Below are 26906 nucleotides of genomic sequence, written 5' to 3'. Positions count from 1 at the left end.
ATAGGAGGCACAGGTCATGGCTATTAGCACACTGTCCTGCAAGAGTTGAGGAGGATCAATGGCCTATTTTGGTTGATTATTGGAGCTCAGAAGATGTCAAGGCATGTATTTATTGTCACATCTCTTTTGCTTTTGAATTAAATTCTAGTGCTATTATGATTTTGATGTGTTGTTAACTACCTTTTTCTATTTTGTACATAATTAGAAGCAAAGCAAGACTAATAGCAAGAATCGAAAAAAAAAAACAAAAGATGCCACATCGAACAGGGCGAAAAGATCATGTGAACCTCAGGGAAGAGGTATATTAAATTCTAATGCTTATGTTTCTAGCAATTTTATCTGGAAAATAGTCTTATTTAGAAATATTAACACTTTAGCTTGTACATTGAATATGTGGCAGCTTCGGATTAAAACTGGAAAAGAGCCTTCGAAACTAGACGTTTTTATTCATTCAAGACAAGGAAAACAAATGGATGAGTTGACTTCACAAACAATTGTAAGAATAGCTTTTAGTCACTTTTTATTGGTTTTACTTCATAAATAATTCTTTCTTCTGTCTGTTTTTCAATTTAGGCAACTATGAATGAGGAAATACAAAAACTGCCAAAGACATCCAGGGATGATAATTTTCTAAAAGATATACTCTATGAAAATATTCTTGGACCTGAAAAACCAGGTCGTCTTCGAACTTATGGGGTAGGTGCAACTCCAAAAGGCGTGTATAGGATGTCGGATAACATGAATGCTGGACAAAAGAAAGCATTTGAGGATGCAGTGAATGAGAAAGTGGAAATCATACGTGGTGAACTACGAGAAGAAATGAATTCAAAATTGGCAGATTTTAAGGAGGAGTTGATTGCTCAATTTGAAGCAAGAATGGTTTGGGATAACTATTTGGTTAAATATTATAGTTTTTCTAATTTTTTTTATTGCTTTAGTTACTGTTTATCTTTGTTCTTCCAGGGGGCATCAACATGTGACTTGGCATCACTCCAAAGAAGAGAAATGAATGCAGCAAAACAATCTCAAATTTCGGACTCATTAGAGGTTGTATATTAATCATACAATTCGATTTTGTGTTCAAACTCTCTGAAATATCAGCAGCTCTGGCCTGATTTTCTTTTCTTCACACTTTGTTGATAATGTAACAGGTTGGTATGAACAAGGAATTTGGAACAAATGATGCTGAAATGTACAAGGAAGTTGGAACAAATGATGCTGAAATAAACAAGTGTGAAATGAATAAAAAAGTTTCTTCAATTGCTGATATTCTTGAGGTATAATATGCGTACTTTGAGTTGGTCCTTCTATAGAAGACCAATTTTGCTGAGTTCCTTGTTGATATTGAATTGTGCATGAGTCCCTTGTTGATGACTATTTGTGCATGAGCTCCTTGTTGATATTTAATTGGCTAGTCTTTTGTTATACCAGAACCACCATACAAAGAAGAAAAGGAGCAGGACTACTTGCAAACGACTTGCTTGAGGTACTGGAAAAGTTTCTGGAAATAACTCTATTCTGTCAAGCTATTTATGGGACATAATGTAGTAGAAGTGGTCTTAATTTTCAATGTCTGTGAAAGGGTTGAAGTATGGGTTTTTTTCCCCTTTTTTTCCTTTTTTTTTGGTGGTTTTCTTGATGTTAGAATTGAATTACAAATTCCGTTTCAGTATCTATTGTTATATTAACGTTTTCTTCATGCTTAATGAGCTGGGGTTATATGAGCAAGGGACTAATAGAATACACTTTGCAGCCCTGGACTTGATGTTAAATGTGGAGTTGGTTTCATGGTTTGGTTCAAATGGGGATGGATGGTACGTTGGAAGCACGCGGATTGGGAGATATGAAGATGTTTTTGAGAGATGTATGATGAAGTGTTGTACTTTTGAAGACAAGCACATTTTGGAATATATGAAACATCTTGTAATTGGAGCGAACAACATTAAATGATAAAGTTTGTAGAATTTGACTAAAACAATGTATGATACTTTATTCTAGTATATTATGGAACTATATTTTGTTATAATATTCGATTTTAGGATATTTGAGCATGATAACTATTGTACCATGAAAAAATTGATTTCTGGCCTTTATATTGGTGACTTTTTTGCGACGCAAGTTTTTGTCGCATGACATTGTGGACATTTTGTAGCGCATTTTTTGTGCCGCAAGTAGAGTGGTGACACTCACATTGGTGTCGCAAAGAGCGATGCAAATGCATGCGACATATTGAAAAATTGTGTCGTTTTCTTTTGTAACGGCTACTTTTGTGACACAATTTAATTCCGTCGCATTTGTGCCACGGCTACTTTTGTGACACAATTTAATTCCGTTGCATTTGTGCCGCAAAAAGGTTTTCGCGGCAGTTTTTTGACTTTTTACAGCACAATTCTAGCGTCATGAAAAGTCAGTTTTCTTGTAGTGATTGTCGTTTTCCCTACTCCCTGATAGCAAATCACTAGGAAAAAGGTAACTTGGAATTAGTAGCAGTTTCAAATACTATACTACATGGTTGTGTTATGGGACAGTTATTTACCACTTTGGTACTTTCCAGAGCTTCGTTAACTAAGTGAGAGACCCTTGTGCACTCAAAGCTGTAGTCCACTCCTAATCCATTAGTCAGCTCTTTTACCATTTCTGAGATGGATTTATCACCAATGGCTTTGGGATTTATATAATGTGTCATTCCAAAAGCCTCCCTCTTTTCGCACTTGCCTTTGTTGATGTCAATGCCTATAATTTGTGCTGCTCCATGCACTCGGGCAACCTCAACTGCCTGCATTGCATTGGAAAGTTAGGTCCTATGAGAAGAGCAGGACAGATTGAGGAAGGATCCATTGGGATAGATACGATTGTGTTTCGTGCAGTTAAATGAGGTTGTTGTACTTCTTCATACATTGGTGTACCAAGTTGTATTTACACATTGAGTTGATGTGCATGAAAAAAATTTACAAGTACACCAAGGTTATTTGGTGGTACACCAAATTATGTAAGAAGAATGACAACCGTTGGAACTACACGAAATCCTAACCGTACCTGTCCCTCGTCCTAATATTTGGCATGTTGATGTTGCACTTACTCCCAGTCCAACAGCGCCAAGATTGAAAATAGCTACGGTAGAACCTTTTTTCAACCTTGGCTTCTTTCCAGGTTGCTCCAAACCCAGTGGTGAAGCCGCAGGACAGGAAGCTAGCATGTGGCAGAGATAGCCGTGAATCCATCTTCACGACATATTTAGCATCTACAATGGTATACTGGGACCATGTGGAGCAGCTAAGAAATTGGTACAGCTTTTGGCAGCTACCTGAAGTTATAATGGACATTCTTGACGTACCGTCTGGCATTAATCCGGTGAAAACTTGTAAAGGGTAGGTCTCGCATAGGTTGGTCTTTCCGAAAATACAGTTGTTGCATTCTTGACACTCCCCCAAGTATGTAGGAATGACCATGTCTCCCACTTTGAGGTAAGAGACTCCTTCACCGACACTCTCTATCTGGCTAGAAAGAAGATGAAAGGGATTACTATTCAGCTCTATTTGGTCGTTATTTTATAACTGAATTCCGAAATTTGAAAATTGAAACTGAAATTACTGAAGCAAAATGCGAGAACAAAAGAGAGACTGGGAGAGGAATTGATTACCCGACACCTTCATGTCCCAGAACTCGACAAAACAAGTGAGAAAGAAAGAGAGCTGAGTTAAAAATCAGAAAAGAAGACTACCAAAAAAAAGGTGGATAAGGAGTAAAGAAAGTGTAGTAACTGTTGGAAAGCCATTGCAGCATAAGACATCAGTGTGGCAGAGGCTGGCAAATAACATCTTTACCCTAACTTCACCTGACCTTGGAGGTTCCACCTCTATCTCTTCTACCTTGGGTGCCTCACCTTTTCCCCAGCAAACAACGCCTGTTTTTTTTTTTGTGGGAGAGGAGGAGGGTGTGTAATTGGCGGGGGGAGCATCATCAATTAAACCTTAAATGGCATACTGTGATATTTGGGGATACAGAGAGAAAAACAGCACAAGAGAACTAACAAGTAACGAGTAGGCAATTCCTTGTATTGCCCAAAAATAGATAAAAAGTATATTAAAGAAAGGACTTAGGGGAGCAGCAACAATGAGAAATCCACCAATTCACACGTGAAGTGTGAAACAATGACAATTGTATACAGATTGCATTATTTTAGCTAGGAGCCAATCAATCAGTAGTGGCTTCAGTACTTTTGCAAGTTATGATATTGGAGCTATTGCGGGTTGACATTATCACCACACTTGATGATTACGATGGGAACTTGAATTGGCTTTCCCTGTGTGGAAGAGACAAATGCTTTCAACTACTTGAAACTTAATCTATATCGTTGTAGTCTTGTAATCTTGTAATCTGATCTGATCGTCTTCCTCTGTGTCTTGATAATTTGTTGTGCTAAGCAGCTGAAAGAAGAATTATAGTAATATACCAAATCCAACAATGATTGCTGCATATAGTTGTAAAATAATTACACTGAAGGGAATGGTGGTGTTGGTTGTTGTATGATATCGAATGCTACTGCAACAGAGCAAAACAGAGGATCAGACAGTAGTAATTTTTTTTTTTTGGACAATTAAGGTAGTAGTAATAAGGTTGGAGCCTGAAGGACTATAACTGGTTTAGATTTATTAGTATGGTAGACCACGTTTCCACTATATAATATGCATATGGCTTTTAGGCATGCGATGCAGTCGTTTGTCAGTTTACAATTATTGGGTGCCATGCAACACGCATGCGCCACTTTTTTTATTATTTTTTATTTTCCAGCCTATTGCAGATAAATCGAGCTTAATCTAGTTTGTTGCGAGTTTACTTGGTTGAATTTTGACCAAATTCAAATCTAGTTTGAATTCGTGTTGATAGAGATTGAGTAATTCAAATAGTTCAAATAGCTAAACATAGACATTTGATATTACTAATGCTAACATTAGGGTTCAAGTTCAAGATTTATAACTGAAATCCAACTTACTACATAAAATTTCTGCCACAAATTTTTCCGTTCTTTACTTTTAAAATGTTAATTTTATGTCCTTTACAAATTTAACTTAGCAAAATTTGGTCAACAACTTAAATTTTTGACCAATTTTTAGTCTGAAATCACTACGTGATCTATATGTATTCATTTTTTTATGTACTAGAGTCAAATTCCACATTTTTAGTAGTAAAAATAAATATGGATTGGATCATATCCCATTTTTTAAAGAAAAAAGGAATATGATTTGCATTAGATTCTATTTTTTAGACTCAAGTTTGAGCAAATATATATGTGAGATTCAAAAGGTCATCGAACTTATTTGAACTTCATAGATATATAACGAAAAACTATTTACGAAACCTTTAAATTGTCTTAATTATCTCAAATTAACCCCTATCTATTTTAAATCTCAAATCGGTTTTTCAACAAAAAAAAAGCGTCATATTCTGATGGTTCAGTCTATCTTTCCCGTTAAATCTAATGGATCTAAGGGTAAAATTTTTGGAAGTATTCAATGGTGGAAATAGAATGAAGTATTAAAATTTGATACTTTTTATTTCTAATGGGCCAATTTGATACTTACAATAGATAAGGTATCAACTTGAGACAATTCAAATGGTTTAATGGATCCGACCGTAGTGTACCTGATATAATGTTTTTCAATTTTTAAATCTAGTAATGTAAATTATCCATTGTATCCCTAATTAAAAGATATAAAGTATTTATTTATATTGCCGAAGTTTAATGGAATTTAATTAACTTAGATCAAACTAGAATTTGACCTCAAGTAAACTAAAATAATAAAGGAGTCGAGTTGGAACTTGAATTTGAACTTTACTATTTTGGCTCGAGCAATACTTGAGTTTGTAGGCGGTGAATCGGGTTGAAAGTGAAAAGTCACCGAAAACTGGCGGAATGCTCTCGATGCCAATTCACATGAGTTGCCCTTCTTTCAAAAGGCATGATACCAGTGTTCGTATCTTCTTCCGATCTTTCTGAGGCTTTTAGAGTTGAGGCAACAGAAGAAGCATGTGAAAAAAGTGTTTGAACTTTCAGTCTTAGTTCCATCACAGGCCCATGGTCTATTAAACAAGGAACCCATTATTCGTCAACTGTAGAGGGAAAATTATTAGAAATTTCATTTTAGTTCCCAAATGAACATATTCTAATTCCAACAATGTTCTTTTGGTTTACATAGGTCATTCCACCTCAATGTGTTTGGATAAAGTATTATTTGAAATATTATTTTGAATAATTACTATAGTACTTTTATAATGTAATATATGTGAAATAAAAGAATAATTAAAAATATAAAAAATTAATTAAAATATATATTTATAATATAAGGGAAAATTATGTAAAATAATTTAACAATCGAAACACACTAAAAATTTTTCAAACAAAAAAGGGGGACGCAAAGAGAGATAGTACAGTTCTTGCTACGCCACTGTATCTGACGCAGGCCCAAATTTAATGCCCCTATGGATACGAATACTGCATTTTTACACATGGCTATTAGACAAAATAGATATAGGAACTTCATCGCTCAGATTAAAAAGGAGGACGGCACGTGGTAGGGTTCTTTAACAGAAATCAAATCTTCGGCAATGGAGCATTTTTCTTTGCTATTTGGGTATAATGTGGACGAACAACTATGGAGTGGTTTTAATTTACCTCTTCCGTGGGTTCCCTCACAAGCCTAGTGACACACCAACCATGCCCCTTCTATTTTTCCGATCAAAAAGCCCTTTGATCCCTTTATTTATCTTTCATTCCCTTGAATAAGTAAAACCTGCTCTATTTGAGGGGCCTGTTACGAAGTAAAGTCAATTGGTTAAGGAAGTTCAAGTTATGAATGCTTATGTTACAGTAAAAAAGTACGTTGAGGTTACAAAATAAAGTCGACTGGTTAAGGAAAGCTTGGGTTATGAAATCGCTTAGCCGTCAATTCATGTCTATCCAAGAGATTGCGTATGAAAAATGTTGAAACTCGATTTATTTTTTATTATCATTTTTTTTTTATAAATGAGAAGTTTTGAATCTAAAATGTTCTTGTTATAATCTCTTCTATCTTACCAGTCAACCCAATCCTCTACCTAGTTTGATTTGATTCCTTTACAACCTTAGCACGAAATTTTTTCCTCTCGGCAATATTAGCAAGTGCCCCTGATTGCCCGCTCATTTAACTTAGAGAATGATAAAAAGAATAATGATACTCACTAGTTATCAACTGCTATATTTTTTTCTTAAATTAATGTGCTCTTTTTTGGAGAAGTGAAACTTAACAATTTCCTCAAAAGATATCATTTGTTGTTCACAAAAGTAATCTTATAGGTGCATGTGTATTACTCCACAATTTTTTTTTTGTCATCATCATTATTTTCTATGAATTCTAGATTTAAAATGGAATCCAAAGTTGTCCCACTTAATGTTTTTTACTTATATAATTTTAATCAACATTGTTTTTTAATTTTAATTACCAAACAACTTCAAACCTGTAACTCGGCACTCAGGTGACATCTAGTTTCGGCCACGTTGAGTAAACCTTGCCCTACGTAGTAGGGAATAGTACTATCATATTTCGGGGGCCCAACAAAAGATATTGGAATTTTTGGAGTACTGGAGTCCTTTTAATTACTCCCTCCATCCCGATTATTTGATTGTATTTTGGAAATTCAACTTTTTAAAAATAATAGTTTGATTATAATGTTTGCACTTCTCTTTTCAATTTTATTCCCACAAATTCAAAATTTATGTTTCAATGGAGGGACTAATGGATGCTTTGACTATGATTAGAGGGAAGGGTTATGTTGGAAAGAGAAACTAAAGGATGTTTTGACTTTTTCGATAAGACAAATATTTTGGGACATTCCAAAATGGAAATTAGGACACTTTCAATAGGACGAAAAGAGTATTATCTTGCATCAGTTTGTAAGTTCTAACCACACCTTATTCTATTTCTTTTTCCTTTTTTCTTTTTTTAGGAAAAGGAGCTATAGTTAAAATTTAAACTGAGTCAATTACAATCATTATAGGGAGTTTAGAGCCTCATACGTCTCCACACAACTATTTTCAACATAAACGAGCTTCTTGGGAAAGGATCTTCTAATAACATGCAAGTCTTGCAATATTTGGCATATTTTTCTATTGATTTAGTATGTATCAAGACTTGCACCAAATGGTGCAAGACTTGTGCAAATAAAACAAAAATTGGTGTACACAAACTTAATGAAAAGAGTAAAAAGATATATCAAATATTGTAAAACTTGCACCAATCAAGGTGTACGACAAAAGTGTAATAGGGTCTCGTGTAACCGAAAATCCTTTAGTGCTTTTTCGTTCAAAACAAACTCTTAACCACTCATTGTTGATATATGCTAGTGATAGTAAAAATAACTACTACTGCTCCAGAAATTGAGAAGTTTGATACAACGATCGTTCTTGAAGGGTGTACTGCTTTTGGTAATCGATTGTAATTTATCTCAAAGGACTCATATAATTTTGATAGCGATAAAAAGTGTTTGTGTTGCCAAACGTTCCAAGGCTTTATGTTGCCCAAAAGAAATATGCAAAATTGGCTGGTAAAGTGTACCCTTTACATATGTTTATTTTCAAGGAATTCTGAGTCTAAATGTAGCAGAAGAGAATGAACAATAATGGCCTTTTTGTCTGCCTCATTTGTTCTGCAATTTGCCGTTTATAGTTGAAACACACATCCCCTTTATACATATCACTGCGAAAAGGTAATATATGTTCTGGAGTTCTTTCAAAAATTTTCTGGATTATTCTTTGCAGTACAGTTTCTGATAGGATTGTCAAAGATGATTTTGTGTGACCTTAAATTAGAGAACAATCTAGTTCTTACCTTAGTGATCATATCCATTATTTGTTGTGAGTTCAGTTTGACAATGAAAGATTGCATCCATGGATAATAAAGTCTGCTTGGAGGTTAATTATGGCATAAGAGATATATTGAGGAACATTATGAAGATTTATCACACTATTCTGCTGTCACCAATAGGAGGAATCAATGATGTAGGCTTATGAAGTAAATACGTTGAGGCGGAAAAAAAGAACAAGCAAAAACTTTTCGTAATCCTGAATTCCAAAATTATGTAATTCTTAGCTTCCCATTGAACATATTTGCAAAAAAAAAGTCAAGAACCGGAATATTTACTGAAGTACCACTATTCAGAATGATGGTTGAAGTTTTCTAGATTGTTAAATAATTTCTCTTGTTTTCTGCTGTCTTGTAGCAAGTATCACTATTAACAAACGTTTTGCTCTATAAAAGACGAGAATTTTGTTCCTCCATCATGTAGATTTTGCCACTAGCAATTATTTGGTAGTAGGAACTTTTGTGTGTTTGTTTGGTTCGGCACATAGGAGAGTTTACCTTAATTATTGAGAAAAGTAGAAAGCAACACTCCACAGAATCAGTGCTTTGTATTGCTTAAATTAGGAAATTTGCTCATTGTCTATGTTCCATCATCCATTCAATCTTGTAAGGTCGATCTCATTATGGTCATTGTTCTCCCAAAGGCAGTGTTTTAAAAACCAGATCGGACCAGCCGGTCGGACCGCGAAGCGGCCTTAGCTCCGGTCCGGTTCATGCTTTTGGTTGATTATACTTAAAAATCGAGTTTAACCGTTCGAACCGTGTGAACCGGATTGAACCGTTGAACTAGCGGTTTTTTTGGTTTTTGTCTAATAAATTGAAAAAAAAATTAAAAAAGAATATGTTTTCCTTAATCCTAAAAACTAATTATTAAATGCCACATTCACTCACTTTCTTCTCATTTTTTGCCTTTTATCAAGTTTGTATTTTTATTTTTTAATTTTCTTGACTTTCTCAAAAACTCCAAACTCCAAACTTCTTTTTTTTTTAAGTTGCAATATCTAAATATCAAAAACTTGAATTAAAATTTAAACTCACAATATCTAATTTTCATAGATATGAATTTTGTATAATTTCAAAATATTGTGGTATTTTGAGTTGGATTTAAGATTATTTTTAAATTCAATTAAGATTGAGATGAAATTTATTTATTTCAACTTATAATTTAAAATTTTTATTTGTGAAAATATTAATTTTTTCATCATATAAAGTCTTAAATTAGTCCAATACATGTCTTATTTTGTGCATATATATTTATATAAATTATTTTTAAAAAAATTCATTGAACCAGGGTTGAACCGGTCCGATCGGTTGATCCTCGACTCGAACACCTCACCGGTTCAATTAACGGTCCGAGTTTCAAAATATTGCCCAAAGGTTGTATGTCAAGAAAGTAGTCATAGGTTTTCTGACTATTCAATAATTCCAACACAAAGGTGTTGAATGATTTTGCAGTGGAACTCTTCCAAAATGACCAATTATTGGAACTTGCCTCGCATGAAGTGGCTGCACGAAGACTGCAAGACATAAACACTGTACTTGCTGCTTTGCCTAACAATTGTCGCATAGTTGGCAAGGAGCATAAATTTTATATAGTTAATCCAATAATTCTCTATCTCTTTTTCTGGAGATAACTATCTCTTACTTTGCTTATATGCGATGAAATGACCAATTATGGGGTCCTTGTCTGGCTCTACTTCTCTTGAAGCAAGTCAGTTCAAGAATTTTGTCAATGGTATTGAGGAGGACCAGCCTTTGTTTTTCGTGATATGGACCATTTTTCCCTCCTTTCTTCATCTCTTCCTTAAATATGTTTTATTCTTATGATGTTAACAATTGCATTACAAGTCAGATTGGTAACTTTTCCAACTCAGAACTAGAGCAATATTTGGCGGAGTTTGTGAACGGTATATTTAGCTTAATCTGATCAGCATATTAAATGCTTTATTGCCTTCTGTATAGTACTTAGAATAGGCTAATTAACCATGACATAGAACTTCTGTATCCGTTATTGCCCAGCCCTATGTTAGGCTGTTGCATTTACTTCAAGGCCGAGCTAATCTTGAAAGTTTTGTGAATTAAGGGTTACTTGTGAAGTGTACCAATCTTTCGTTCTTGTTCCTCTCGCAAGCAATCATATATTTGTATTGGATTGATACCATTACAAATTTACGCATACAATTAACTTAATCCATGTTAGTTAATGTAGCTAACTTCTCCTGATCATGTCAGAAACATTCGGTGCCAATGGTTTTTGAGCTATTTTTTCCCTGGATATTGAAATGAATAAAGTATGGAAGTGATAATAACTAAAGAGTAACCTATTCATTTTTTAATTTGTTAAAGTTATTAACATATGAATTGTGTTAGAGAGATACACCTCGAGAGAACTCATCAAAAAATCCAATATATAAGAGATATGAGTCAGAAACCCAATTTTGATTCAAAAGTTGAAGTTATTAGGTTCAAACTCTTACTTGCATATCTAAACTTTCTCCATCTCTCGAATCAATGTGGTACTCATAAACCCAATATTCTTTTCGTTTATGAGTAACCCTTCACATTGAATCCAAGTTTACAAACTTTTCTCTAAACCCACTTTAATGCTCAATACAAGCGCACCTTAACACCTAAAGTCATCTCTTCTTGCAATTATGGACTCACTCTTCTTTAACATCCAAATTGGATTACAGACCCCCCAACAACCCATGACTCTTTGGTCTAACACCAATAAGACTCCCTGCCAAAACCATGACGTACCTAATCCAACACCAGCCAAATTCTTTGGTACTTTGGTCCACCACTAAAAAGAGAATTTTTACTAGTCCAATTTACTATGAGTAGTCCAGACTCATAATTAGAAGGTCTGATACCATTTATTGGGATCCAAGCATGAATCAATGGACTATTGAGATATCAAATATACAACAATTTAATGGCATGCAAGTCACAATTATGAAAGATAAATGATACATAAGATTTAATATGGTTCAGCTCTATCATGGATCCTACGCCCACGGAAAGAAAATCAATTCATCACTATGAGAGGAAATCCTAAATAAGAATACAACTTGAATCCAATCCCAACCCTTATATACCATCTCTCATCTTTCAAGAATCCTCTCTCACCCTATGTATAAGATTGCATGTTGCCCTTACGTGCCACTTTGTAGTATGCCAAACCCCACCTATTTATAAGCTACATTACTTGGCTAGCACTCAAATAATAATAGGAAATAATTGCTAATTCCTAATCTTATATAGAACAGAAAATAATTTCAAATTCCTAAATTTATAAAAATAGGAAATTTCTTGGCTAATACTTTAAGTAACTAAAACCAAATAGGAAGCTAAAACCAAAACAAGAAACCTGTCTGAAAGAAATTAACCCAATTTCCTAACAAGTTGATGTGAACTTTTTATCGTCCTTAAATTTAACATGCTTATTACAATTGAATGTTATGTTAATGTAGCCTAAAACTCTTAGAAAATTATTCAACATTTTTTATTGAATTGGCGCTTGGAAGGCTGTGAATTTATATCCGCTGGGAGAAAACTCTTTGTGTTATAAAATGGATCTGATGTTCATCAGAGTATAGAAACTTCGGAAAGATTTTTTTTTTTATTTATCTGTACTTTTTTCTTTTCTTAGTATGTGAAAGATCTTTTCTTTTAAAAGCCGATTATCATTTCATTTTGCGTACTCAATCTTTCATAAGACCTCATATATACAATTAACAACAATTTTTGTTCGTCTGTATAGTGGACAATCGTGATAAAGTAACTAATGATTTTCCTTTGCTTGATGGATTAGACATTTGAAATTCAGTTCTACTGCAAACTCGTGGGCAAATATGCAACTTTCTAAGATTGCAGGAACCATTAGCATCCGTTTCTTTCAAGTTTATTTCACAAATTTGCTCAAGGTTCTTCGTCTTTTGAGGAGATGTGGCATTCAGATCTAGTTGAATTTTAACTTATTATGGTTTAACCTATTCTTGATGACACCTGTTTCTTGCATGGGAGGAGATTTATTTATCAATTTAAGAGTAGGCACTCGCCTCCTTCCGAGCTAGTTTCTCCATTTGACACTTTGCAAAACTTGTGTCTTTCTGAATATTGACATTAGTTAAACAGTTTGTTCCTTTTGCTATTGACTTATGTAACGAGAAATTGTAAAAAATTTTGCGTTTAGGAAGCGAATAAAGTTTTTCATAAGACAAATATTATTTAAACAAATTGTCTGGGAATTCTTTCATAATAATGGTGTTGTTCTTCAAGCGTTCACTCTTAGTAGTCCCAATTATGATCGATAGGACCATTTAAAAGTGAGGAAGCATTATTCAGATGTTGCGGCCATTTCTTTCATTTGTTACATAAAATGTTTGGAATAAAATGTGAGCAAATTCTGGTGTGGTGGTTGTTTCGTGCTTTCACTAAAATTGAAAAGCAAAGGCATGTATTGTGCTCAAGAGTAGCATTTGTAGTAGTCCCCAAGGAAGACTTGAAACTAACAATTATGTATGGTTACGTGCTTTGCAGTTTCTAATTGTGACTTGGATGTTGGGACTTGTGTGATGAGGATTGCTGATGTTGTAGGTGAAAAATGGAACATTTATTATGACCTTCTACTGGACTCAAGGCTTTTCCACTCTGAAGTAGAATGAAATGATTTTGTCCTAAATACTACTTTCGGTTTCTATACCTTTGCCTCCATGTCTCGTCTAATTTGAAGCAACACGAAATGCAGCTTAACGCTTGTACACTTTCGAACAGGGGTGTCAACTTGTCGGGTTTGAGCCCAGAATCGACCTGGATCTGATAAATTTTTTCTGATTTCGATTGAAAAATTATTCCGATGCTCAAACCCGAATCGCGACCCGTTTACTATAACAAAAAATGGATAGGATACGGAATATAAGATTCCGATCCGTATCCGATTTGAACCGGAGCAATATATTAATAATTATAAAATATAAATATTTCTAAATACATTTTCTTTATCAAATTAACAATTTAATAATGACTTTGTAGATTAATTTGTAATTAGTTTTGGATTGACTATTGCGAGTTATTTGTGATGTTAAGCTTCCCCGTTTGGCCTTCCCTTCGGTTACTACCGGGTTCAACTTGTATGATTTGTGCAATGATTTATTGTAACTGATTTAAACACAATCCTATCCGTGACATAATCTGTAGCAATTACGTAATTCAACTTGTAGTATGATTTGTGCAATGATTCTACATGAAACCGATTTAAACACAATACTCTTATAGGTTTCTGAAAATTTGTGGCATAATCGATAGTAATTATGTAATTTACTAGATTGCATTTTTTCATAAGTGAGAGCATTTGAACCAAAAACCTCTTGCAACGTCTCCCATCTCACCGCCCAATATAACCTTCCCCTATGTAATTTACATGATTTTACATGAAACTGATTTAAACACAATGCTCTTATAAGTTTCTGAAAATTCATGGCATAATCGATAAACACAATGCTCTTATAGGTTTCCAAAAATTCGTAACATAATCGATAGCAATTATGTAATTTACTAGACTGCATTTTTTTCATGAGTGAGAGCACTTGAACTAAAAACCTCTTACTTACAGCGTTTCGCATCTTATCACCTAATCTAACCCTCGCCCTCGTAATTTACAAGATTGCATTATTATTTTAATGTTTTATTTTTACTTTTTTTTTTATTTATCTATTCTTTTGCTCATTACTGTGTACAACACTTGAACATATCATTTACTTAAAGACTCAAGCGTTCCTGCAAAACAATTTCATATCTTTCCACTAATACAAGGGTTCTGAATCCCATTAACAACAACCCAAATAAACAAGGAGAAAAGGAAAAAACAAGAAACCTCAACTATTTCTCTAGCTTGGCTTCCATGGCTGATCCATATTGAAGGGAGCAATGCTGAGAAGAAGAGATGGCAAGACAAGTGGTAGAAACAATTGGGCTTGGTTGGTGGTTGGTGGCCGTGATAATGGAGTATGAGAATTGAGAAACACCAGTAGAGAGAGAGAATGGTTAGAGAATATCTGTTCCTACTTTGTTTGGTCTGGTCATTAATGAGAAGCAAAATTGCCCAAATTACTCAGGAATGATGATTGAAGTATTTTGGGTCTTCCATTACCATAGATTCATTGTCATGGTAGAGTACCAAACACTTGAAGGCCATACCCATTGAATACCCCCAAAAACCCTCCAACCAACGGGTGGTAAGTTCATTCAGCGGGTCAAGGCACACACACTCCCATAAATTCTCTCAATTGGTTAGGCATGACTCTATCCTAAGATATTCACAACACTGCCTAATTATTCTTTTACATTACAATACTTGGATCCAGAAGAATTATTAGAAGTGCATTAGAAAAGTTTGGGGTCACCTAAAATTGTCATGAAAATAAGGACGCAGTCCATTAGATTCACCTGACAACCAATACCAATAGGCAAAAGACAAACTGAAGGTAAATGAATGAATAGTAATTAGAGCTAGAGATAGATAAAATCCTGGAATAAAAGAAGCAAGATTACACAACCAAAAGTTCCAAAACCCAACTCAGCTCAAAAACAACAATAGCTAATAAATACCTTATCATAATGCGAAATTAAAGAAGAAAATTGTATCAATAACTGAACTTTCAGAAACTTCTGTCCTGTCAGGTGACCTACTAAGGTTCATAGCGAGAATTACCCCTAGTTTTACATAAATACTGGGAACCAAATCTTAGTAGCAAACTAGAGTCTTGCATAAAAACTTCATAATATCCTCCATTTCCTCTCCAATTCGTAGCATATACGTCTCACACAGACACCCGCACTCAAGGGAAGTGCAGAAACTACAAGTACAAAATCCAGATATGATATTAACATATAAAGAAAACGAAGAAAAAAGGCCAATTCATATGCAAAGCCATTTTACTCACAGGAAATGTGAATTTTCAAGCATGTAGACTCAAATAAAAACAGTACCTGATATAAGATCATCTGTGTAGTCATCATTAATTTTCCCATGAGCCATGGCACCAATCTGTTGGGAAGTTTTCAAAATTTTAGGAGTGGTCTACCAGAAAAAATGATAGTAAATCTAATTAAGACACAACTAATCCAAGGAGACCTAACCACGAATACAGGAGTGCAATCATTGCCTACATCATCAACATAGTCGCGCAACCTTACAGCCTTTGGCGAACTAACAGAGAGCCCTGAAGCCAAAAAAGTTTATCCATTGTCAAATAAACAAAAGAAAGATGCATTTTCCATGAAATGAACAAATCAACAGATTACCTATTATTCGAGAATTAACAGGCAAATGCTTGACCAAAGGGTTCTCAATCAACTGCATTAGTTTCTCACCCCCACCCCTAGCTTTGATACTAAACTTCTGCAATAACTGGGCTGCATCTTTTAATAAAGTGATACGGGGAACACAAACGAGCAGAATGAGAGTAGGTAGACGGAAAGAGCACATATAATAAACATAAAACAACACAGAAGACTCACACATCATAGCACAAAATTTGCCCAACGTCGGCGGTATGCGAACATGTGGCTTGATTTTGATAAGATGCCCAAGATCAGTTTTAACAAACACAGCCTGAACCATACCAGCCATATTAAGTCGGCTGCCCAATATATCAACGAGAATCTGGAGATAAAAGATGTAGCAAAATAGATGGTCAATGTGAGTAAAATTTTGAATTAAAAAAAAATGGGCTCAAGCAATAACAATAGACGAATAAATAGCACTTTATTGCCACAATGGGATCATTAGTTGATAGAACATTATACATCCTTTGCACATGGTCATATGGAATACAAGCGTTCACAGGTAGAAGAAGAAACAAGGAAAACATTCCATGCAGATAAATTAGAACATCCAGATACAAAATCAATAGATTTTACTATTCTATGCCTTGACATATAAACCAGGCTGCCATACTTCACGCTTTTTTTCCTTTTATTTTTGTATTTTGATTTTCGGCCCTATGGAGGGCTGAAGACCCAAAGCTATTCACAAAGATGTTGCTCTCGGCATATAGACCCCTCTGAATTCTGCTCAAGAAGGCTCCTTGATTTAAATGCTATATTGAAAAGATAAGAATCGTCCACAATGTAAATTATTAATGGAGAATGGGAAAACATGAAAGCAGCAGAAAAGTAACTAAATACCAAATACTACTCCTTCAGATGGATGTTCATTTATACAACAATAAACAAATGGAAAGGCCTACAAAACACAAGGTGACAGATGCATTTCTAATGCATTTAAGTCAGAGAAAAGCAGGAATCTCTTCACTTCTAAAGTGACCGACAAACGAGAGGCCATAAGTGGATGAATGCATACTTAACGCTGTTGGATATTCACACCCCATGCTTTTCTCTTTACCTACTACTGCATATAGGTAGAGGCACCCAAAAAAAACACACGCGCGCACACACACGATTCTAATTCATTTTTAAGCTTTGGATTTTGTCAATACTATGAAACTTGGATACAGATAACCCAATGGAAACCCTATAGATTACACAAAATAACTTAGTACCAAACCAGAGTGAATGTGAGAGAGAGGGGAAGAGAGAGAGAGAGCTTTGTCAAAGTCAAGTGTAATCAAGTAGACCTGTCTAAATGCTTTTCCTTCTTATCTTTATCTCCAAAGTCCTAGTCAACTAAGTCAATTACCCTTTCTATTAATCCTTACCCTCGGACCCTCTTCTCCAATCTAAGGGTATCAACATTCAAAATACATGATAAATTCCAGGGAAAAATGAACTCATAGTAATTTAATATTCTTTCTTTCACGTCATTAGGAGGAAAGATTTCAGGAAAGCCACATGGAAAGGTGTGTAATAATCATGGAAAACCATAGAATTTGTAATCATGTTTAAATAGATTTCAAATTCACATGCTTAAGAGATTTTATGATGCTGGAATTTTCAAAACCTGGAAACTTCATAGAAAATGGCAATGCAAATTAAAGAACCTCAGAAACTTACATGTCCCATTGGTATTGCGAAAGCAACATACAAAAGTAAAAGAACATCTCCTGAATTAAGAAGTAAAATGGTAATAAATGATTTATACAGAGAAACAGCTAACTTATTTGGTTCTCCTTTGCCTGCCTGCTCCATTACTTAAATAAACACTAGGTAATGCCTCTATACCATATTACCATGACACCAAGATTTAGACTACATCTAAATGAGAAGCTGCCAGGGCTTGAAAACTAAGTAATGATAAAGGATCATCCTTAACAAGAAATAAATAGGAAGCTATGACTCGGAACGAGGGTTTAGCACAGTAACTCTCATAAAAAAAAAATCTTTACTGAAATTTTAGTCGGCAAAATACCAAAAACTACAATATTAATTAAATAAGCAAGGCCCTGAGATTTATGCATGGAACTTAGTCATTTCTAAGTTCCTAAAGTAAAAAATAGAACATGGATGACAGACATAAAGAAATATGCACACCCACCACGCACGCTCACAAATACACACACACATATATATAATGTATGTACATTTATATGTATATGTATGGAGAGAGAGAGAGAGAGAGTAAATATACAATTGTCACTCTGGGCGTATATGCAAACATATTATACAAACTTGTTTATATGCCTCTCTCTATGTATACCAAGATAGATGATTATGACATTTATACCACTTACAACTTTAAATAGAAATTATATGTACCTCTAAATCTGCCAAGACTGATCAGTCATAAGCAGAGTATGTCAAGAATAAAGGACTAATAATTTTTTAGTTACCTTGAATGCTTCTGAAGAAAAACAACAAACAAAATTTGGGATAAAGATTTCGTACACATCTTCTACTTTGGATGTTGAACCTCAAACTGATTTCAACTCGCAAGTACAATCTAAATGCAGGAAAAACATTGAATATCGCTTGCAGAAAAAGAAATAAAAATGAACCATCTAGAGGGTGTTAGCCTACCCTAAACTTGGTAGAAAAAGGACCAAAAACAACTGAAGTTTACCAAACAAGATCATTGATTTTCCATATGCAGTGGTTTAATTTACAACAACGGTTAATTACAAATTGATTGTCACAATATTAAAAGGAAAACCTCGCCAACTTGACCAAGAAACTAAAGCCAAAGAAAGACGATCCATCAGAGGAATGGGAAACACTAGGTTTCTGAGGTCACATTTGACTGTATAATTACGGATCACACATTAGATTCCCTAGATGCAACTTCAAGTTAATTAACTTGTATCTAATTTATCCCTCAATGAAACCAGCCTATAACACAAATAATTCTCTCAGCCCTCAATTGCACAACTCACAATCTTCAGAAAGAAAACATACAGGTGTATGTCTAGCACATGAACATTGTAAAATGTGAAAGCAAAGAGCATATCAATATCATTTTAGTCTAAACTGACGCATCAGAGTTCACAAAAATCTCATAAAAAAACCCCAGAAAAAATCATGAGTGGATTGATAACAGAAACAAAGGAATTTCCTTGAGATATTCACAGTATCATCTTCAGGTAATGCGTGAAAAGCCATAAAACTACTTTAAACACTCTGCAAGTAATATCTTCAAGGTAAATTTCCAAATTCAACAACTCTGTCTAGATCATAGCATTCATCAAGTAGTGCTTTCATGAAGATTACCTCATGGACAATATCAGGTCTGTAATCATAAGGATTCATGTTCTTCTTCCTTAAAAAATCAGCATGCTTGTCGGGATTCAATATCTCATATGTCTGCGGGAAAATAAAAAGAGACAGCAGCTTGAAATTTAATAATGCATCAAGTGTTGAGCCTAATTCTGTAACATCCTTTGAACAAACTGAAGAAAACAAAAACAACATAAATATTTAGAGAATGAAAAAGTTAAAGAGTAGTATCCTCATGTACCCTGCCAACATAAGCAGGCACAAGTGAAGCTTTTTCAAGAACAAACACTACACCAGATTTTGGATGGTTGCTCGAAGGCACTGGTGGAATTCCCGGAAGTATATCCTCAGAGTCACCAGCTTTTGCCTCCTCTTTTCTGGCTTTTGCCATGTCTTTCTTCCTCTCCTCATCTTTGCTGACAGCATGTTCATGTTCTTTCTCTCGTTCATGCTCTTCTCTAGAATGACTTAGAAGCTTCTTCACTGAACAAGGACGCAATATGCTTTTCCTCTGTCTTCTTTTTACCCTAATTTAAAAAATAATAAACGTCAAAATGGGAAACTGGCACATGGCAGAGTACAATGGGATAAATGATATGATCCAGAGCCCTCCCCCCCCCCCCCAACTCTAGTCCACGAAGATCTCACATACGAAAGTTATTCAAAGTTTCAAGTTGTGCCGTTCATTTGGTCTTGTTGAGCAAGGGCTTATTTGTCATTTTAGTTGCTGTTTAGTTATTTTATTCTTGTTAATAAATTCAGCCAAACAGCCCTTCTAGTTGGCCGAATATTAGATAGCCCATTTTAGTTATTTCGGCCCAAAGGGATCCTAGTCTAGCCGAGTTTGCTTAGGTATTTTTTAGTTCAAGTGATTCCAATTCACTTAAGGTCTAGTTTAAGTGAATCCAATTCACTTTAGGTCTTCTAGTTTTGTATGGCTATATATAGCCCAAGTAAGAGACCTTCAAAATCGGTTTTTGATCAATAAAATTTCGTGAGTTAATCACTTTTTTTTTTCCAAGAGAGCTCCTTTGAATATTTGAGAATCTTTCTGAAGTTATTCATACTGAACTTATCAACCAACTATCTCCTTGGTTGTGGCGTTCTACTACGTATAATTTGATTCGCTAATTCGTTAAGTCGCGGGTTGAGATTGTATCAATATTGTTCGCTACTTAGAGGGTTAGATTGGGTCACATTCTCCGCTGTTGGTGTCATTGTCTAGATCGTGCCCAACTATGTATCACATCAATAATACAAAACAACAGGAAAACATGCAAAACAGAATAAGGCACAAAAAGAATAGCATGCTAAAACAGTCAAGATCTGCTATTAAGATAACTGAATACACTCTTCTCAACTAATCAGAAATGCAGCCAAAGACCTCTGGTCATAGCCATTTTAACTTATCATTCTTCCAGGTTTCAGTTCTAGTGGATAACCATTACCATTCCAAAATTAAATTCAAAGAAAACCAGATAAATTAAATTGTGAGCATGTACACCTGATGCTGAAGAAGGCTTGGGATATTGTAGTTCAACAAGCTACAACTAAGTCCTTGATCATTGTAAAGAAGGCTTAAGAAAGAAATTCCACTGCCTTATCATTCCAAGTAGGTATTATCTCCAGCATGCACATACTAGATAAAACAGACATGTATTAAGTTTCTCAGTAGAGCCACAAAACCATCTCTAAACCACATCTATACAAACTGCACAACAAAATATGACAACCTAGCAATGTTTGCCTATGTCACAAAACATACAAAGTGGTCTTGCATTTATCAAAAACTTAATAAAACAATCCCAACTTGAAATTCAAGGAAAACTCTGTTAACAGTATAGATATAAAAAATGAAAAGTCATAGAGCAAAACTCCAACAGCAACATAAGCAATATTTATTAGCACTGAAAAAGATACTGTAAAAATAACTAAAATCATGTCAAGAAATGGTAGGAACAAATCTACTTATTCCAATACAACCAAATAATTTCACTCCCAAAAGAATAACAAATATTGGTGTCAAAAGAAGTACAAACAAAAAATGGTGAATGATGGTTTTTGGTGGTAGTGACATAAAAAAAAAAATTATCAATCTACTCCTTATCTTGGAAAATCTAGTCCATAAAGATTCCTCTGCTACTTGCAAAAATGACACTGAATTCAACTACAGATCAGAAAGAGGACAAAGCTCTCCAACAAATTTCAAGAGCCAATAGCCAGTTACCAAAGACTCCGCTGATTATAGATAAGTCGATAAGGAAAACATCGAGGCAATCCACGTGCAATAACCATCACCAGCTCTTTCAACTGCACAAGAGATGCAAAAAGTATAGTATCAACTCTCACGCGTCATTAGTAGCATGCAATGCCTCCCAAAGAATTAAAACTTCTCCATGTAATAGTTCAATATGCAGCTCCTACATTACATTCTTCCAAACTCTTATTTCAAGCAACATTGAGAACAACATTAGTAGATAGTTATACCAATTATCAGGCCAAAATTAACCAGTAACGTTTAGAGAAAGCACGTCCAGCATCTAAGGAAGCAAGTACAACACGAAGTACAGAATTCATCAATTTCATACGATGGCCATGGCCAGTTTAACGAACAAGGGGCAGCAGCAAATAATTGTTCAAAGGTATTGCAAGCTCAACCAAATCACCAACTTCTGAATCAATGGCATTCATACAAGTAGTTGACCTTGTAATTTTATACTGATTGAACTATCTTAGTACATGCAAAAGCTTCAGAGAGAGTCAACGAAAGGTGCTGAAGAATGCTTATCACTGTCTAAAGTAATAACCATTTTTCCGAAATTCAAAAGCAAAGGGGGCATGCCTGGTTCAGTGACTTGGACGGGCTGCTCCAAGAAGGAGCAAACGAGTCGGAGCGGCTGATGCCGGGTGTGTGGACTCAGTGAATCTAACATGCAACGAGTCATGGGACTCGATCAGTTTCATTAATCAAAAATTTATGCAAAGACAATGCCAATCAATTCCCAACAACATCCCAAAATAATGATAAGTGAAATCCAATTGGATAAAATCAATGAAAGAAAATTGCACCAGAAACAATCAGAAACTACTCTACTTACCTGTATTTATGCCAAACCTGCCTCCCCAAAAAGCCACTGAAAGAACAGCGATTGGGAGGGAAAGAAGGAGAAGGGGACTAAGACGGGCGACTGGTTTAGCTGGGGAGTGGCCGTTGAGTGGAATGGGTACTTTACCGTGCTGGCGGGTTTAAGATGTTAGCGAAGGCCGTAAAAAGGGTTTTGCGGGGGATTTTGCCAACTGGGCAGGCTGACTGGTGCGAGGGAAGAGAAGGGAAGCAAAGGGCCTAGTGGGAAAAAGAAAGTGATTTCATCAATCTTGTTTAAGATTAAATCTGGAAGCAAAGAATCAAAATATTGAAACTAGATATTGTTAGATTATGGAAGGGAAAAAAAAAAGGAAAGGAAAATATTATGTGTTAATGAGAATTTTACCCATAACTTAATATAGTCTAATTTTAAATTTTTTTAATTAACTTAAGTTTTCTTTCTCTCTATTTTTGCCCACTTTTGGCGAACTTCTCTATATTTTCTAAAAACAAGAAAACATCACAAAAGTGGTATCAGTTGGGGTTGGGTTCTAATTTAAGGGTAGTCGCAAATAGTATGTTGCGCCCCATTTTTTTGTAAAACGAGTGATGTGTGGATCGAAAATTGGTGATGTGGTGTTTAAAATAAAAGAAAAAGGCCATGTGACTTTGAAATACGACAGTTTGACCAAAAATAGTAATCTAAAAAGGTTTTGGTAAAAATATAGGAGTCACCACTTGGTATTGAATTAAGGTGTACCAAGTCACCCAAAAATGTGGATTTTAAAAATGTAAAACCTTTTTAGATTGACTCCAAAATCTACGACAAATCAGAGAAAATGGTTCGGAGGTCACAGTTGAAGAGAGACAAGGCAAAGACAATGTCTAAGGCACCCTCTCAACCTAACCTAAGATAATTACATGATTTAGTCATGATTTTCCTAATTTCTAACCAAAAGATGTATCACATTTAGATGTAACTAACATGGATGCAATCCTAAATCTAATGATGAATCGAAAGGGACAAATATCTCTTAGAGGCTTAATCGGACTTGATCATATGAGTTGTGATAGCCAAGGATAAACCCTCCAAGAGGTCACAAATAGTGCCAATGATGTAAAAATGAGTGAAATGAATGTGTGCAATGTGAACAAAATGAGCGTGTGTGAAGTGAGAATGTGTAAAACGGTAATATGCAAAGTGATAATATGTAAAGTGAGAGTGCAAAAGTGATAGTGGGCAAAGTGATAGTGTGCAGAGTGAGAATATGTAAGATGAGAGTGTGTGAAGTGAAAATGTGCAAAAAATGATAGTGTGTAAAGCGGGGGTGTGCAAATAGAAATGTGCCTTCAAAATGCATGAGCCCTAAAGGAATGCAAACAAGACGGGTACGAGAGACTAATGTTCATGACTCAATTTTCCCTTTAGTAGAGGGAATACGAGCGTGCTAAGGCTAGAAAGCCAAACTCATCCATATCCCATACTCAAGGAGTTATTTCCTGCTCTAATCAGGCAAATGTACTAATCTACCCCTAATTTCCTAAATGAGATGTAAATCTAAATGTTATATACACATAGGGGCAAGGGATATTTTATTAGAGGAAATATTATATGCAAAATGATAAAGATCCTAATACTAGAAAAAATGCATGACATGCAATGTAATCATGCAAACATGATCTAGCGAGGGGGATTCCTAAGGGTCTAGCGTTTGGACTAACCCATATCTACAAATTCTCACTAGCGTTGGACTCGTGAGAAAATCGAAACAAAGAGTCACAACTAGCGTTGGACTAGTGTGGATTCGAGAAAGGGGGCCACAACTAGCGTTGGACTAGTGTGGTGACGACATGCACTTGTTACAATCAAATAAATCATGTAAGACCTAATAAAATCACATAATATCACATAAACACATAACACATAATCATAATATCTAGATGCAAGGCCCTAAGAAAGCGGTAACACATAGCACATAGGCATGCAAATCACACAAAACACATAAAGCAAATAGAGCCCTAACTATTACATTAAGGGGGGGCCTAACTACAATCTAAGAGGGGGGAAAGGAATAAAATAATTAAATCCCTAACTATTACATACTTTGGCATTTAAATGCCCCCAAATAATTAACTAAAGAAAATGAAATTAAAGAAAAGCAAAGTAAATAACTAAATCAAACCAAACAAAATAAAATAATAAAATAAAAAATAAAAAACGAATTAAAGCATGCAAAATTCATGAAAGCACGTAGGAGTACGTGGGAAAAATAAAATTAAAGGGATAGAGGTTACCTCCCTTGCAATGGTAATCAAATGAAGAAAAAATTAGCTTTAAAACAATAAAAATGTCAAGGCACCAATTAAATAGTAAAATATAAACAAAAACACAAAAATAAGTTAAACCAACAAATCACCAAATCCTTCCCAATTGCAACTTAAATGTAATCAAATAATGCATAGTTACAAAGAAGGTAAATTATCAATCAAATTTCTAAAATAAAAACTACTAAGGACCCAATAGCAAACATTAACCAATCATTCAAGTCCAATTAAAATATTTTGGGAACTTCAAAGGTCCATAAGTAATGAAAAGGTCAAGTAATGGTTCAAATTGCAATTACTCTAGGACCTAATTGCAAGAAATTAGAACATAATTGGGCCTTTGTAGCATTGCTTCAAAATCACAGGGACCAAAGTGTAATTTTCCTTTTGTTTTTCATGCATGCACACGAAGTCTTCTGCCATTTTCTGAGTTTCAACGTCTATGAACCGTACAAAGCAAAATCTCATACCAACGAGAACATGCACTTCATGTATTTTATTTCCATAATCAAATGCTAAAGATTCATCAATGGAAGCAAAGCATGTTCAGCAAACGAATTGTCCAAGACAAACATGACAGAGAAGCAAGACATGCAAGCAATCAATGAAGGAATGGAGAAACACTTCTGCAACAACAAACCAGCCCACTCTGGCTGTGTGTATTCTAGGCGTGACTAATACTCATCAAAAGAAAACCCAACATCTGACTAATTTATCAAAGAAAGACATGAAACAAAGGGAACCATGAAATGGAAGAGATAAACAAGAGAAAACAGCACATAAGCACTAACGAATAGATTGATGTCTATCTATATTCAGATTCTTAGGCCAATCTGGCAAACTGGAGAAAACATATTCTTCTAGTTCAAAACATTACTCAGTGAATCAGCAAACAGGGCAAACATTTTTTGCAGCCTTTAATTGTCTTCAAGAAAAGTAGTTCCACGGCAAACTATATCAGCAATTTTTGCACACCACATACATACTAAACCATCATCTGATACAAAAAAACAGCAAGAACCGACTCCAAAATTCCTTGTTTCTTTTCCTCTCTCCAACTAACAAACACAAGTTAGCCAGAATCCCTCTCACGCGTATACAGAAAGATGCACGAAATCTCATCTTTTTGATTCAAGACTTTGTTTAGGCATTTTATCAAACACTAAATGGGCATGGAAATTTCAGCAATTCCCTACTCAAATGAGGTCTCGGTTGGCCCCAAAACTGACAGCAAAACCAGAAATTTCAACCCAATTAACAAATAAAGCAGTAATCTTTCAGAAAACGTAGGCAAATCCACCAAGAAATTGTGATAAAAAAAACAACAGAGCTTCAAGCGGCCATGCTTGAAAAACTGAAATTTGAAGGAAGAAGATAGCTTACAAAGCTATACAGGTGATGATTGACGGCGATGATGGTCGTTGATTCCCGCCGACTCCAGCCTTTTCCAGCCGCTCCTTCGTTCTTTTCCTTAGCCTTTCTCTCCTGTTTTTGTTTTGCTGTTCCAGGTTTATTGCCGAAGCCTTTTTCCTCTGTTTTTCTTTTTTCGTCCCAGATTTTCCTTCTTCTTTTCTAGCTCTCACTCTCTCTCCCAAGCTCCCCCCAGTTGTTGTTTTTTTCGTTCTTCCTTTTTTCCTAGCCGCTGTTTCTCCTTTTCTTTTTCCTCCCAGCCGGCCATCCAATCCCTCTTTTGATTTTTCTTTTGATTTTTTTTTCTAGGAAAATCGTCCAAAACCTCCATCATATTTTGTAAAATGATTTTTTTCGTCCCTCACTTTTAAAAGTATAATTTTATATCCCTTACATATTCACATCGATCAAATTTAGTCCCTAACTAGATTTCCGATCATTTTTTGACCGAAATCCATCACGTGCAAAACACGTGATCATTTTTGAAGGGTAAATTAGTCAAATTATATTTTACATAA

General features: G+C 35.0%; 1 protein-coding gene, 2 long non-coding RNA genes and 1 pseudogene across 5 annotated transcripts; 2 read left to right on the top strand and 2 right to left on the bottom strand.

The window, feature by feature from the left end:
• The first annotated feature begins 203 nt into the window (after window positions 1–203).
• Window positions 204–619, top strand: LOC113687894 (uncharacterized). The gene is made up of 3 exons (XR_003447804.2): window positions 204–299; window positions 401–496; window positions 574–619. It is a non-coding gene; the product is annotated as an uncharacterized lncRNA (long non-coding RNA).
• Window positions 620–1163: 544 nt separating this feature from the next.
• Window positions 1164–1978, top strand: LOC113687895 (uncharacterized). Its single transcript, XR_003447805.2, has 3 exons — window positions 1164–1277; window positions 1432–1486; window positions 1754–1978. It is a non-coding gene; the product is annotated as an uncharacterized lncRNA (long non-coding RNA).
• A 470-nt stretch (window positions 1979–2448) lies between these two features.
• On the bottom strand, window positions 2449–4633 carry LOC113687274 (CYP enzymes assisting alcohol dehydrogenase-like; annotated as a pseudogene).
• Window positions 4634–15492: 10859 nt separating this feature from the next.
• On the bottom strand, window positions 15493–26672 carry LOC113687761 (uncharacterized). 3 transcript variants are annotated; one of them, XM_072048540.1, is made up of 10 exons: window positions 26362–26672; window positions 22667–22911; window positions 21796–21878; window positions 19810–20095; window positions 19563–19655; window positions 16419–16563; window positions 16203–16319; window positions 16038–16120; window positions 15888–15945; window positions 15493–15754 (listed from the first exon to the last, which is right to left on the bottom strand). In XM_072048540.1, exons 3-10 carry the CDS (start codon window positions 21861–21863, stop codon window positions 15675–15677), a joined length of 930 nt encoding a protein of 309 aa, XP_071904641.1. In that variant the 5' UTR covers window positions 21864–21878; window positions 22667–22911; window positions 26362–26672; the 3' UTR covers window positions 15493–15674. The 3 variants fall into 3 exon arrangements, with proteins under 3 accessions (XP_071904641.1, XP_071904640.1, XP_027061096.1); XM_072048539.1 differs by lacking the exon at window positions 26362–26672 and having other exon boundaries at window positions 22667–22997; XM_027205295.2 differs by lacking the exon at window positions 26362–26672 and having other exon boundaries at window positions 16203–16313; window positions 22667–22992.
• Between the last annotated feature and the right edge of the window lie 234 nt (window positions 26673–26906).

The sequence above is a fragment of the Coffea arabica genome, chromosome 5e, assembly GCF_036785885.1.
Source record: "Coffea arabica cultivar ET-39 chromosome 5e, Coffea Arabica ET-39 HiFi, whole genome shotgun sequence".
Taxonomy (NCBI): Eukaryota; Viridiplantae; Streptophyta; class Magnoliopsida; order Gentianales; family Rubiaceae; genus Coffea; species Coffea arabica.
The sequence above is the reverse complement of the archived record's forward strand: the minus strand, read 5'-3'. Positions and strand labels throughout refer to the sequence as shown.

Excerpts from the sequence above, each read along its gene's own strand:
- LOC113687761 (XM_072048540.1), bottom strand. The coding sequence starts at position 21,863 with ATGGTTATTGCACGTGGATTGCCTCGATGTTTTCCTTATCGACTTATC. Across the intron at positions 16,320-16,418 it reads CAAATTTTGTGCTATGATGT|ATGCAGCCCAGTTATTGCAG; the intron begins GTGAGTCTTCTG and ends CTTTATTAAAAG. Across the intron at positions 15,755-15,887 it reads CACAGATGATCTTATATCAG|TTTCTGCACTTCCCTTGAGT; the intron begins GTACTGTTTTTA and ends TTGTACTTGTAG.